Source organism: Poromitra crassiceps, assembly GCF_964638095.1.
Source record: "Poromitra crassiceps genome assembly, chromosome: 3".
NCBI lineage: Eukaryota > Metazoa > Chordata > Actinopteri > Beryciformes > Melamphaidae > Poromitra > Poromitra crassiceps.
The window spans coordinates 54519050-54531572 of record NC_139625.1 but is presented as its reverse complement, the minus strand read 5'-3'; the positions used below and the strand labels follow the sequence as shown (position 1 = coordinate 54531572).

General features: G+C 43.4%; 1 protein-coding gene across 5 annotated transcripts in view; it reads left to right on the top strand.

Annotated features, from left to right (window-relative positions):
• Positions 1 to 1876: 1876 nt before the first annotated feature.
• dnpep (aspartyl aminopeptidase) overlaps positions 1877 to 12523 on the top strand; it is a 31859-nt gene continuing 21212 nt past the window's right edge. Inside the window, exons 1-4 of one of the 5 annotated variants that reach the window (XM_083634019.1) lie at positions 1877 to 1952; positions 4451 to 4541; positions 8917 to 9005; positions 9757 to 9870. In XM_083634019.1, coding sequence (XP_083490145.1) covers positions 1890 to 1952; positions 4451 to 4541; positions 8917 to 9005; positions 9757 to 9870 — 357 coding nt within the window. In that variant the 5' untranslated portion in view covers positions 1877 to 1889. Of the gene's footprint in view, positions 1957 to 3118; positions 3165 to 4056; positions 4122 to 4235; positions 4257 to 4450; positions 4542 to 8916; positions 9006 to 9756; positions 9871 to 12523 lie in introns of those variants that run through there. The other 4 variants (XM_083634020.1, XM_083634022.1, XM_083634021.1 and 1 more) reach the window with 4 other exon arrangements.

Sequence of the window (12523 nt, the reverse complement as noted above, 5' to 3'; positions counted from 1 at the left end):
GACCAATAGCAGGTGGACCTGCGGCTCTGGGAAACTCCCATCTCATGGGAGGTGTGGAAAGCCTCAACCCATTCCCTCCCACTCTGCTGACGAAAAATCAAGATGGTGACGGCCAACGCTTGAACTCCGCCAGGGAGAAGAAATGTAATGGGATCGCTACGTCCATATTATTTATGTCTATGGTAAAGACTTTCCAGAAGATTAGATTTGAATCACAAGGAAATTATTTTCATCACGACACATTAAACTTGAGCAATTCTGAATGTGCAGCCACAGAGTGCTTCTGTGATGAACATAAATGGCAGACAGACATTTGGTGATTGCTAGCCTAGGAACCTGTAATGCTATCAATGTGAGCAGACAGTTAATAAATCCCCCCCCTCCCCCTTACTTTTAGTTATAAATTATTGCTTTAACTTTTACTTTGGTGTATGACTCCCCTTTATGTGTTACAACCCGGCCTTGTGGTGAGGGACGCTAGAGCACGCTTTGTCATATTAAATGGGGTCAGTGGGCTAATTTGTGTCAGTTTAGGGGTCCTTCATGTGAAAAAGTTTGACTGGGTTAAGTTGTTCTCTGTAACATTAATGTTAAACTACGCCGTAGCCCTTTAGCCTGGCATTGTTGATCTTGTCTGAAAGCAGACAAGACCAACTTCCTCTCTTGTACACTCAGGTGGGAAGTAAAAAATAAATTCCATTTGGGAAGTTTGCTACTTGTATTGAATGGACCATTACCTCCCACTATCCTGGAGGACCAAGAGAGAAGATAATACTGCATCTTGTTGGCTCACTTTTGGCCGTTTGTTAGTAAAAAAAAGCTTCAAATATCAAAAAGTATCAAAAAGCTTCACACAGAATCTTTGCTAGTTTGAATAATTTGTTTATAGTAATCAGGTCTGCTTACAGTGATCATTTTGGGTCTTCTCATAGATGAGAGCAATGGAAAACAGAGCATAGGCTATTTAAAACTGCAGTAGCCTAATTCTATAGGCTATTGCAGTTTTAAATAGCCTATGCTCTGTTTTCCATTGCTCTCATGTATGAGAAGACCCAAAATGATCACTGTAAGCAGACCTGATTACTATAAACAAATTATTCAAACTAGCAAAGATTCTGTGTGAAGCTTTTTGATCCTTATAAACAGTTGATCACTATTAACCGTGATCACTATAAGAGGATCCCACTGGTTGTTGTTAATAGGCTATTCTCCCATGATACATAGCGGCTGGGCAAAGGCATGACCCGCCCTACTCTGCCTCTGATTGGCTTACTCTGTTTTACCCTAATTTTAACCAATCATCGCTCCTCATTCCTCAACCAATGGCCTAATCCCTAATCCCATCCCAGCCATTCCTTCGCCATCCTAGATTGCGTTGCCATCATGTTGCCATCCTATGACCTATATGCTGATGCTGCTTGCACATTGAAATCATGACGGGCAAAAGAAAGTCATTTTCACTCAATGAAAAACGTAGTATCCTCGAAGCTTATGACACACTGCCAAAGACGAGCCAACGAGATGCAGCAGCCAAACTTGGTGTTCCTCAGGCTACCTTGTGCAGTCTACTCAAACAGAGAGGAACAGTCATGGCTGCTGGAGATGGTGATGGAGACCGAAAGCGACAGCGCACGGGGAAAGCGCCTGTAGTTGAAGCCGCCCTCCTCCAGTGGATAGATCATGCCCATGATGCCCATGCCCCCTTGAGCGGGCCCTTGTTGAGGGAAAAGGCAGAAGAACTGGCTGCGAGCCTGGGAGAGGATAATTTCAAAGCTTCCGTAGGCTGGTTTGATCGATTTAAAAAGAGAGAGAACATTGTGTTTCATAAGAACCTGCGCGGGGAGGCTGCCGGGGCTGTGTCACGCGAAGAATGGCTTGAGTGGGAGCAGATGAGAGAAGAAGAATACACAGAAAAAGACAACATCTGGCATGCCGATGAGAGCGGAATTTACGTATGTATGTACCATAGTCTAGAGCAGTGGTTCTCAACGTGGGGTCCGGGGACCACCAGTGGTCCTTGAGGTGGTTCCAAGGGTGTCCATTATGGACCAAAAACCATATCAAATCATGTTGAATGAGTCCTTGATAGGAATAATGTTTACGCCAGCGTTTAAGAACGTTACAGCGCGATTTATTTGTTTTCTTTAGACATCTTATCAGGGGAGAGCGCGAACGCAGTCCCCCACTACCAGAAATTTTGCAGTAGAGATTCCCACATTTGGGGAATTCTTTCAGGTCAGCACAGCCGGAGTGCAGTGGCCGAGCCTCGCCAAAGGTGAACCACCTACTTGATCGTGGTGTCTCCCCTGCCAGGTAAGTATGAGTTGTACACGTTCGAGATGGTTGGGTCATTCACCGACTGACCGCTTTGACTCACGGTGTCAGCTGAAAATACACACATAATATGTGGCCTATAGCCTACAGTCAATGGTATTTTCTCATACGCACTTTTCTGTTCCGAAACATTTGATGTAAAGGAAATATAAATGTTAATTTAAGATTTGTTTCAGGGTTTATCTTCCCGTCATGCATTGCGAATTAGTTAAGCAGTAAACTGCGCATGCGCCATCTGCTGAATTCTTAATATTATTCTTATCATTCTTATTCTTATTATTATTACAAACGTAATACATTAGCGTTATACTAATGTCAAAATATGGTGATCTGCATGATAAATAAATAAAAACCTGTTGTAATAATCATCTGCTTTTATTTATACGGTCTATGAAATTGAAATTGATGAAGATTCGAGGGGGCTGGAGAATAAACGAAAAAGTTTCTCTAGTATGTCGAGTGACAATAGTCAACAAGTGAAGAAAGTGAAGTCTGGTCCGTTTCTTGTTGGTATGAAAGCAGTAGGCTAACGAAGGATGACGGAATTTTCAGTAATCCACACGACGTAGGAAAGTTCATTAAAAAGAAAGTGGGAATGGTTAAATCTGTCAGGGTAACTAGAAGTGGAATGGTAATGTGTCGAAGGCTCAGGGTTTGAAAGTCATTGATATAAGAAACTATGAATATTGTAGGGTAGAGTGTTTTGCTCTTGGAAGAGCCCATGAAAAAGGGAGTGGTGAGTGGTGTTCCACTTGATGTTGACGTGGACACGTTTGAGGATGTAGAGTAGACGGTGTGTTTGAGGCAAGACGATTGACGGTTTGTAGAAGGTAAGAAGGAGAACAGTCTGTCTGTGTGTTTGACTTTTAAAGCAGGAGTTCCCGAAAGAGTGTTTGTAGATTGTGTGAGCTATAGGTGAGGCCGTTTGAGAGAGCGCCTCTTATGTGCTTTTGTTGTCAATGATATGGTCATGTAGCTGCAGTGTGCAGAAGAGATACAATATGTGGGAGATGTGGGAAAGATGAATGTGAAGTTGAGGGGTGTAAAGGGCAGGTCGGAAAGGCAGAGGAACCCCCAGCATTGTGGGGGGTCGCATCATGCAGGGTCAAAACAGTGTCCAAAAAGGATTAGAGAGGTAAAAGTGAACAAGGTAAGAGAAGAGAAAGGAATAGCCTATCTTATGCTGAGGCAGTTAAGTTAAAAGTGTGGAAAGGAAAACATGAGATAATGGAAGTAGCCTACGAAAGGAACAGGAGAAGAGGGGTGCTGGTGAATCTGGAAACAATTTCTGTGTGGACAAGAAAGCCTTTTTGGCTTTCATGGCAATGCGGTGATCAACTGTGCTCTGGAGATAGAAAGCAAGTCAGAGAGGATCAATTTGGCGGTGAACGGTACCAGGAAATTTTTGGATATTGAGGACATTTCGGGAGATGACTTGACGAAAACGCTGAATGAAGCGTTCGCTTCCGCCTTGACGACTGGTCTGGCCCACAGTATGGATATTGGGATGAATGGGCGCATTTTGGGTGGACATTTTTTATTGATATTGTATTTGCACTATAGTTTTTTAGCAATGTAGGTGCCGGTAAAACTCAACAGAAGAAGAAGATTGCAGTTGCTCCTCCTGGTCGCTAGATGGCGCATCTCGTTCGGAAAACAGTGACAGGCAGCCGCTCTGCTGCTGTCAGCTGATTTGAGTGTCTGTGTGTGTGTTTGTCGGTGTGTCTCGGCTGTTTCAGTCGGTTTCAGTACGCCGGGTCCAGAGTTTGAAAGTCTTATTAATGCAGGTAAGAGCCATAAAAGATGATTATTGAGTGTGCGGTATGTGGAGGTGCTGCTCATTCACTGATAACTGCTTTGACTTTAGCCGACAGAGTAAGAGGGACGAGGAAGAGGCGGCAGGCTTGTCTTGTGCTGTGCAGGTCAGCTAGCAAATATTAGCTACACCGCCCTGCATCCATTATCGGACTTCGTGTAAAGCAACGTAGACAGGGAAGAGTTATGTCGCTCGTGTCCGATTATGGAACTCCAGCCTGATAGCCGTTAGCGCTGCTGTCTCATCCCTTGTGCCTTCCTGGCTGCATCATTTCTCAACTTCGTGTACTCTTTCTTTCAGTCTCTGATCATGAAGAGTTCCAAAGAAGCCGTGCAGTCCGCTGCCAAAGAGTTCCTGCAGTTTGTCAACAGAGGAGTGTCTCCATACCATGGTAAAGAGGGGATCTAGCCTTTAATTCATCTATCTTCAGAGTACACAGACACACAGATTTTGGCACTCAGTATATTTTCTTATTTTGTGATTTATCGATTCTGAAGTACATGTAAAGTATGATATCCACAGGATAAAGACTTTTACAAACATTATTATGTCCTCGACTGTTGTCAGTAGCGGGCTCAATGCAGCTGATGACAATAATATTCAGCAATGAGCTTTGATTTCATGCCAGCAGCAGTGACAGAGGTGTCACATTTTTCAAAAAGGTGGATGTCTTTTGGAATGAAACTCGCTTCACACTGATTTAGTTAACCATGTGTTACTTTCAACAATATGTCGTTCTCTTGGGTTTCTGCTCAAATTGAATATATCATCTTATACAGTATCAGGGCAACAGGAGTATCGATTCGTTCATAGTAAAGAATTCACAATTTGTATAGGACAGACTGTCTTTGTGAATAATAATGATATACTTTATTTTAGCTATTGCATTGCTTTCCTTTTTAGAAAACAAAGATGCTTTGCATATCAGAATCAGAATCACTTTTATTGCCACAGTATGCAAGTTACATACGAGGAATTTGTCTTAGTGTCTGTATGCAGCGTAGCGGTTACATCAATATACAGGGATAAGAAGTAGGAAGATAACTAACAGCAATCGCAAGGTGCAAGTGCAATCAAATCAAATCAAATCGAGTCAATATATACAATATGTACATGAGTGGTGAAGTGTTCTGTGGATGATAAATATGAATTTACGTTGGATTTACATGAGATTTACAGACTGAGTTAAATATACATTAAATAGGCAGTGGATTTACATGAATTTACAGTCATTTAGATGAGAGTTTACATTGAATGTACATGAAATTTACAGGCTAAGTTAAATAGGCTAATGTGCAGGGAATTTACATCAATTTACATCAATTTACCAGTCAGTTACCCCTGTGTGTGTGTGTGTGTGTGTGTGTGTGTGGGGGGGGGGGGGGGGTTTGTTTGTGAGGCCCTTGGCGGAAGTGGTTTTCGGGCCTTGTTGGTGAGGCTGATGGCGGTTGGGAAGAAGCTGGTCTTGTGGCGGGTGGTTCTGGTCTTGGCAGACCTCAGTCTCTTGCCGTGGGGGAGTGTCTTAAAGAGTTTGTGGCCAGGGTGGGAGGGGTCAGCCATGATTTTGCGAGACCGCTTCAGTGTCCTGGCTGCGTGCAGGTCTTGGAGGGATGGCAGGTTGCATCCGATTATCCTTTCAGCGCAGCGGATGATGCGCTGAAGTCTGTTGCTGTCTTTTTGAGTGGCAGCAGCATACCAGACGGTGATGGAGGAGGTGAGGATGGACTCAACGATGGAGGAGTAGAAGTGCACCATCGTGGCCTTTGGCACTTTGAATTTCTTCAGCGGCCGCACAAAGTACATTCTCTGCTGTGCCTTCTTGGTGAGAGCTCTGATGTTCAGCTCCCATTTTAGGTCCTGGCTGATGATGGTCCCCAGGAAGCGGAAGGACTCCACAGTGTTGACTGGGGAGTCACCCAGGGTGATGGGGGAAGGTGGGGCTTTGTGCTTCCTGTAATCCACAATCATCTCCATTGTTTTTTGAGCATTTAACACCAGGTTGTTTTGACTGCACCAAGTCACCAGATGGTCAACTTCCTGTCTGTATTCCGCCTCATCTCCGTCTGTGATGAGCCCTATGAGGGTGGTATCATCTGCAAACTTCAGGAGCTTGACGCACTGGTGACTGGAGGTGCAGCTGTTGGTGTACAGATCGAAGAAGTAGGGAGAGAGGACACCGCCCTGGGCAGTGCCGGTGCTGATGGACCGAAAGTCAGTGATGTGCTTACCCAGCCTCACATGCTGCTTCCTGTCAGTCAGGAAGTCTGTGGTCCATCTGCAGATGGGGTCGGGCACGCCCAGCTGGGAGAGCTTCTCCTGTAGCAGGGCTGGGAGGATCGTGTCAAACGCCGAGCTGAAGTCAACGAATAGGATCCTGGCATAGGTTCCTGCATTGTCCAGGTGTGTGAGGATGTGGTGGAGGGCCATGTTTATTGCATCGTCTACAGACCTGTTGGCTCTGTAGGTGAACTGTAGGGGGTCCAGGAGTGGGTCTGTGATGGATTTGAGGTAGGACAGGACAAGGCGCTCAAAGGTCTATAGTAGGGATGCACCGATTGCGATTTTGTTGGCCGATTTCCGATTTTTGAATAGTCTGACTTGCCGATACCGATTTTTGCCGATTCCGATTTTTTTTCTAAGAACAATAATTGGCGGGTTATTTTTTTACTTTTTTACTTTGCTTTAATAGAAAATTAACATTCATGTCACATTTCTTATCATTTGCATGAGGTAGGAAGATCTCACTCAAAAACATCTCAAAATAAAAGTGTTCCAGGTTACTGGACAGAGCTTTTCTTTTTTGTGTAAATACAATGAATATAAAACAATTAATTCCAGTATATCCCACAGCTATCATGCATTTACTTTTCCAAAAGAAAAAAGGTGCAACAGAACAGGGGCTTCAGATGGAAAGTAGCCTATGGCTAAATCTGTTACAAAGCATATCTTCCCCTATGGGGTTTAATGTTTTTTTGTATATGTCCCTACCAAATAAACTAATAAAATAAAATAAATAAACGTCAAAATGTTATCCATGGACAAGGAGTTTATAGCCTATAGCTCTGGAGCCCAGAGACCTTCGAAGCCATGCCCACTCTACAGTTGTGGATTTGGCTGTTATTGAGTAGCCTAGATGAGGAAATGAGTTTGAGTTGACTCCGTTTGAATATCGTAGTTTACACACAGAGCGCGTTTTTTTTAATCCGCCATTCGAAAAAAAATCATCTCGCACACTGGTCCGATGCGTTTTATTATTATGTTCGTCGTTCTATTCGCAATACGAAACACAAGTCCTCTCCTGGCTGTATCCACGTTACAACGTGAGTCGTGATTGACAGATAGCAGCAGCAGCAGGCAGCGGTGAAGTGGACGCTGGTCGGGGAAGAGCTGGTGAGGTGAAGCGGACTCCAACCTACCCTGCCCCTCCGCGGCTCCACACCGACGAAGACATGCTGTGGCATGTCTGTAGTGGCAGCTTTTGTTTTGGCTGCAACTCATCCGTCTCTGTCTCGCTGCTTTTGGGTGCGCGCACGTCACTTGAAAATCGGCTCACAGAATCGGCATTTTAGAGTGACCGGCGCAGATCACCGATCGAGGCCGATCACGTGAAAATCGGCCATTTCCAGTCACGTGCCGATCGATCGGTGCTTCCCTAGTCTATAGTCTTTGAGTGCAGAGGGCCTTGCCTTTTTAGGGAGAGGGATTATGGCTGAGGTTTTGAAGCATGCTGGTACGTGTCAGGTCTCCAGTGAGGAGTTGAAAATGTCTGTGAGTACTGGAGCCAGCTGGTCAGCACAGTGCTTCAGGGCAGAGGGTGATACGGCGTCAGGACCAGCTGGTTTTCTGGTATTTAACCTTCTGAAGATGCTAATTACCTCAGATTCCTTTATGTGTAGAGGTGGGGGGGAGGGGGCAGCAGGCAGGCTAGGTGCCTATCATGACTTCCACTAGTAAATTCGGCATAATCTGATCTACCAGACAGCAGTTATTTAATCAAATGTCACGTTTTATAACTGGTTTGCCTGTTACTCCTACAGTATTCGTTCACCAAAGCACACCATCGGGTGTTGTGGCTTTATTTTAAAAAAGCTGACATTTTCTTTAAATACGGTGGAGCGCTGTGTTTGAGTCTGGTGTGAAGTTATCTCCCAAAGAGGCAGAAGTGTCAGGGATAAGAACGTCCAAAGTTGAGACATTGTACTGGTTTACAAAGGACCTTGATCGTGAGATAAGATAGAGGAATCTTGCAGACGAAACACATTTCATAACGTCTCCCACCTTTGCACTGTGACCTATGGCATCCCACTTGGTGCAGGCATGCACAAGTGTGAACAAAGTGAAGGAAGATAATGATAAAAAAAAAAAAAACTTCACCTGTGTAGATCTTATGTAAAAGCAGAATTTAAATGTACACACAAATCGAAGGAATAGCAAAATGCAGAAAAAGGTTAAAAAAAACAATAATTAGGGAAACAACAAATGAAAAGTGGCTAAAAATAACAATTAAAAGATTGAAAGTGATTGAATCTCTTCTTCAAGTGCAATTTTATAGACTTGCTTTCATGTCATGTTTCTGATTTTTGCCAGGAAAGTAGAATTAATTTCAATACAGATGAAAAATCACTCTTGACTTTTGCAAAGCATTGTAAAATTAGTGCAGCAGTGAACTGGATTCTAGCAGACAGATGATACAGAAAGCAGAAATGGTTCCGTTCACATAATATATAAGTAGAGACAATATCCTCTTCCTCTCTGATGCCTTCCAGTGGTCGAAGAATGTAAGCATCGTCTGCTGAACGCCGGCTTCATAGAGCTGAAAGAGGCGGAGCAGTGGGACATCAAGCCCTCCAGCAAGGTCTGTATTGAGATCACTGCTCCATGGCCCCCCAGTGATGAGAGTAACAGCTCTATCACTGCTCCATGGCCCCCCAGTGATGAGAGTAACAGCTCTGCTAAACAGACATTCTCAAATGGTATTCCTTAATATTAGTTTTTAGATACCATTTTACTTGTTATCATCAATTCATATAGCAGTTGTTTTTTTCCTTCTTAACATTTTATAACTTTATTCTCGTTATAGCGTTTTTGTTCTTGAAATAGTTAGTTTTTCTTGTAATTTCTTGTAATATGTCAACTTTTTTTCCTCAAAATATTATGAATTTATTCTTGTAATATTATGACCTTATTCTTGTAATATTATGGTCTTATTCTTATAATATTATGACTTTACTCTTATACTATTATGACCTTGTTCTTGTCATATTTAGACGTTTTTCCCTCAAAATCTTTGGCTTGCAAATCTTTGGCCTTGAAAATGTAGGCATACAAGTTTCTTCTTGCCAATGTATGACTTTATTCTTGAAATATTATGATCCCCCCTTAAAATCTGTGAAAATAATTATATTTTTCTTCCAGAGGCCCTAAACATTTGTTGTAATATCCTCACCATATGATTCCACTGAAATATGATAAATCATAATATTGATTTTAAATGTTTGAGGGGTAACTTTGGCCTTGTGGTTTCTGACTTTGACTTCTCTAAATACAGTTTGAGTCAAGCATCCAGATAATTCTGCGTTCCCTCTCGCTCCTGTCTGTCTCTGCAGTACTTTGTGACCAGGAACTACTCCAGCCTCATCGCCTTTGCGGTGGGCGGACTCTACCTCCCAGGGAACGGCTTCTCCATGATCGGAGCTCACACCGACAGCCCATGCCTCAGGGTGAGAACTCACTCACATTGTCTTATATAAATTGTCCTTATAGACCAATCTGCACTGGACATCACGTGTTACGTCACAGCAGTTGCACACGCATTGTGGTGGCAGAAATTCAGAGGAAACAAGTAGGAGTGAAACTGGCGAGATCCCTGGAATAAGGGAAAATAATGTCTTGTGCCGTATAGACGCTGGCTTTTTCACTAGGTACAGTATATGAAGATGCCTGGCCACTGTAACTTTGGCCATTTAGTTGAATCCTAGACCAGGGGTTTTTAAGTCTCAGACAAAGCCCCCCCACCACCACCAAATTCCTGGATGCCTATGTTATCATGATTATGTTGTTTGATCCCAACAATTATTTGATCTCAACAATTGACACAATAGTTTCAAATGATAAAAAGGTGTCTGTCTGAAGGCATTTATTTGTTTCTGACTCTACGAAAGTGAGAAGGAGTCTCCTTAACCAAATCACACACATTTAAGCTATTCTATGTCCTTTTGATTACTGTAAGTAATAACTAATGTAATATTTCTTTTACTTCCATTCACTGAGCCTCCTCTGAAACGGTTTGGAGTCCCCCTGGGGAGGCCTGCCCCCACTTTTAAAACCTCTGTCTTAAGCCATGTCCACACGGAGACGACTTTAGGTGTATCCGCTAAAGTTTTTTGTCATATAGCCGTTTCGTCCAGATGGAACCGCGTTCTGGGACTATACGTTCTGGCCGTATACGCTAATTTTTCAAAACGGGTCCCAGAGTGATTAAATCTGAAGACGCCACCCTTGCATTTCCGTGTTTACAACCCATACGCATCTTTCCTGAAACGATGACGCCATAGCCCCACCTCTCTCCACCAGCAACAATAACAATCATGGCAGTAACGTTCGTGCTACAGCAGTGGGGATCTTGCAGCAAAATATAATGCTCCTCTATTACCACCGTCAGCAACAAGTGGACACGGAGAACAGCGTGTAGCCTACAACATCCTCAGGGCTCCACACAGCTGACTCTTCCCATCCACCCCTCCCCTCCCTTCATCGGATATTTCCCAGAAGGCTTAGCGGCGGCTACATTTTTACAATAACACAAACAAAATCAGGCTTAACGTGTTAGATAGAAATTATATTTATTTTTAATACAACATGCAATTCTGGAATATTTTAATATTGGACAAAATGAAATGAAATGAAATCTAAACCCTGAGTGTAACCAACATACTCTCTTGCCCTATATATAGCCCTCGTAAATACAACGTGAATAGGGAAGTGAGAGGTTTGAGGAACACGCGGTTGCACTGTGATGTCTGTGATATCCGCTCGTGTTCACTCCAACAAGACTTTAGCTTACTTGACGCGACTTTTTCCAATAAAAACACATTTATGCCATGAGTTTATATAATGTATATTTATGTTGCATCATTTAGCCTGTGCTGTGATGTGCAGGAGCGGCCAATACGCTGGGATGTGTTTGCAACATGTCTAAAGATCATGGAAGTGGATGATATCAGGAATGTCACCGATAGTTAACGTTCTATATTGTAGGCTACAGGGAGACCATCAGCCCTGCTGAACAGCTCTGCATTTGCCTGTATACTGTAGGTTTCATCATTTTATTCATCGACATGGCAAACCTCCCCGCAAAGCCAAGGGTTTAAGCTGCTGCTACAGTGAGATACACATTATAGACTGTGCGCCCCTAGAGGTTGTATGCCATTATTGACGAGATTGTCTTTCTCTGTTATTCTACAGCGGTTTCAGTGGTTTCATGTGGATACACACATTTCTTGAAACGTTTCCATGTTTATGGAAAACTTTTCTGAAACGAAAAAAAAAAAGATAGCTTCCGTCTCCGTGTGGACATGGCCTTAGACTCATCCCAGCAGTGAGTACAGGACAGGAAACCTCAGCCCATTGCTAAGATAACCTGCCTTTTGCTGACAAACCATTAAAATACATAGAAAAGGCATGGCAGATCTTCCATATTCCTATGACAACTGAACCGCCAGCTGTCACTTTCTGCAACCAGTTGGGCTCCGCCCATGAAAATACGTAATCGCTGTTTGGCTGACATTATGGATCTGTTGCAGCAGATTATGTGACGTCACACCAAGCTTGCTCAGTCCATTAGCCAAAGGCAAGCTGTGTCACACCAGGCTGGCTCAGTCCATCAGCCAAAGGCAAGCTGTACTGTCTTGGATTTCTCTCTATCGTCATTTGTGTTTAAGATTCAGCAAACATCCTAAAAAATGAAGCTGAGTGAATGTGATTTGTGAGGGTAGGAATGAAGATTGACCTCTGGTCATGAAGGATGGGTCATGACCGAAAGAACAAGATCGTGGATACAAGTGGCCGAAATGGGCTTTCTCATGAGGGTGGCTGGCATCTCCCTTAGGGTCAAGGTGAGAAGCTCAGTTATCTGTGAGGGATTTGTAGTAGAGCCGCTGCTCATTTATACTGCATCTCCACGCTGGCCTGGGAGTGCCTCGGGATCCCCCAGTCAGAGCTGGCTGGTGTGGCCAGGGAAAGGAAAGTTTGGGGTTCCCTGCTGGAACTGAACTGCTACCTCTGAGACCCAATCCCGGATAAGCGGTTGAAGATGATGATGAATGTGTTTTGTCCTGTTAATTTAAAAATGTAATATGTAGGAGCTACATTTTA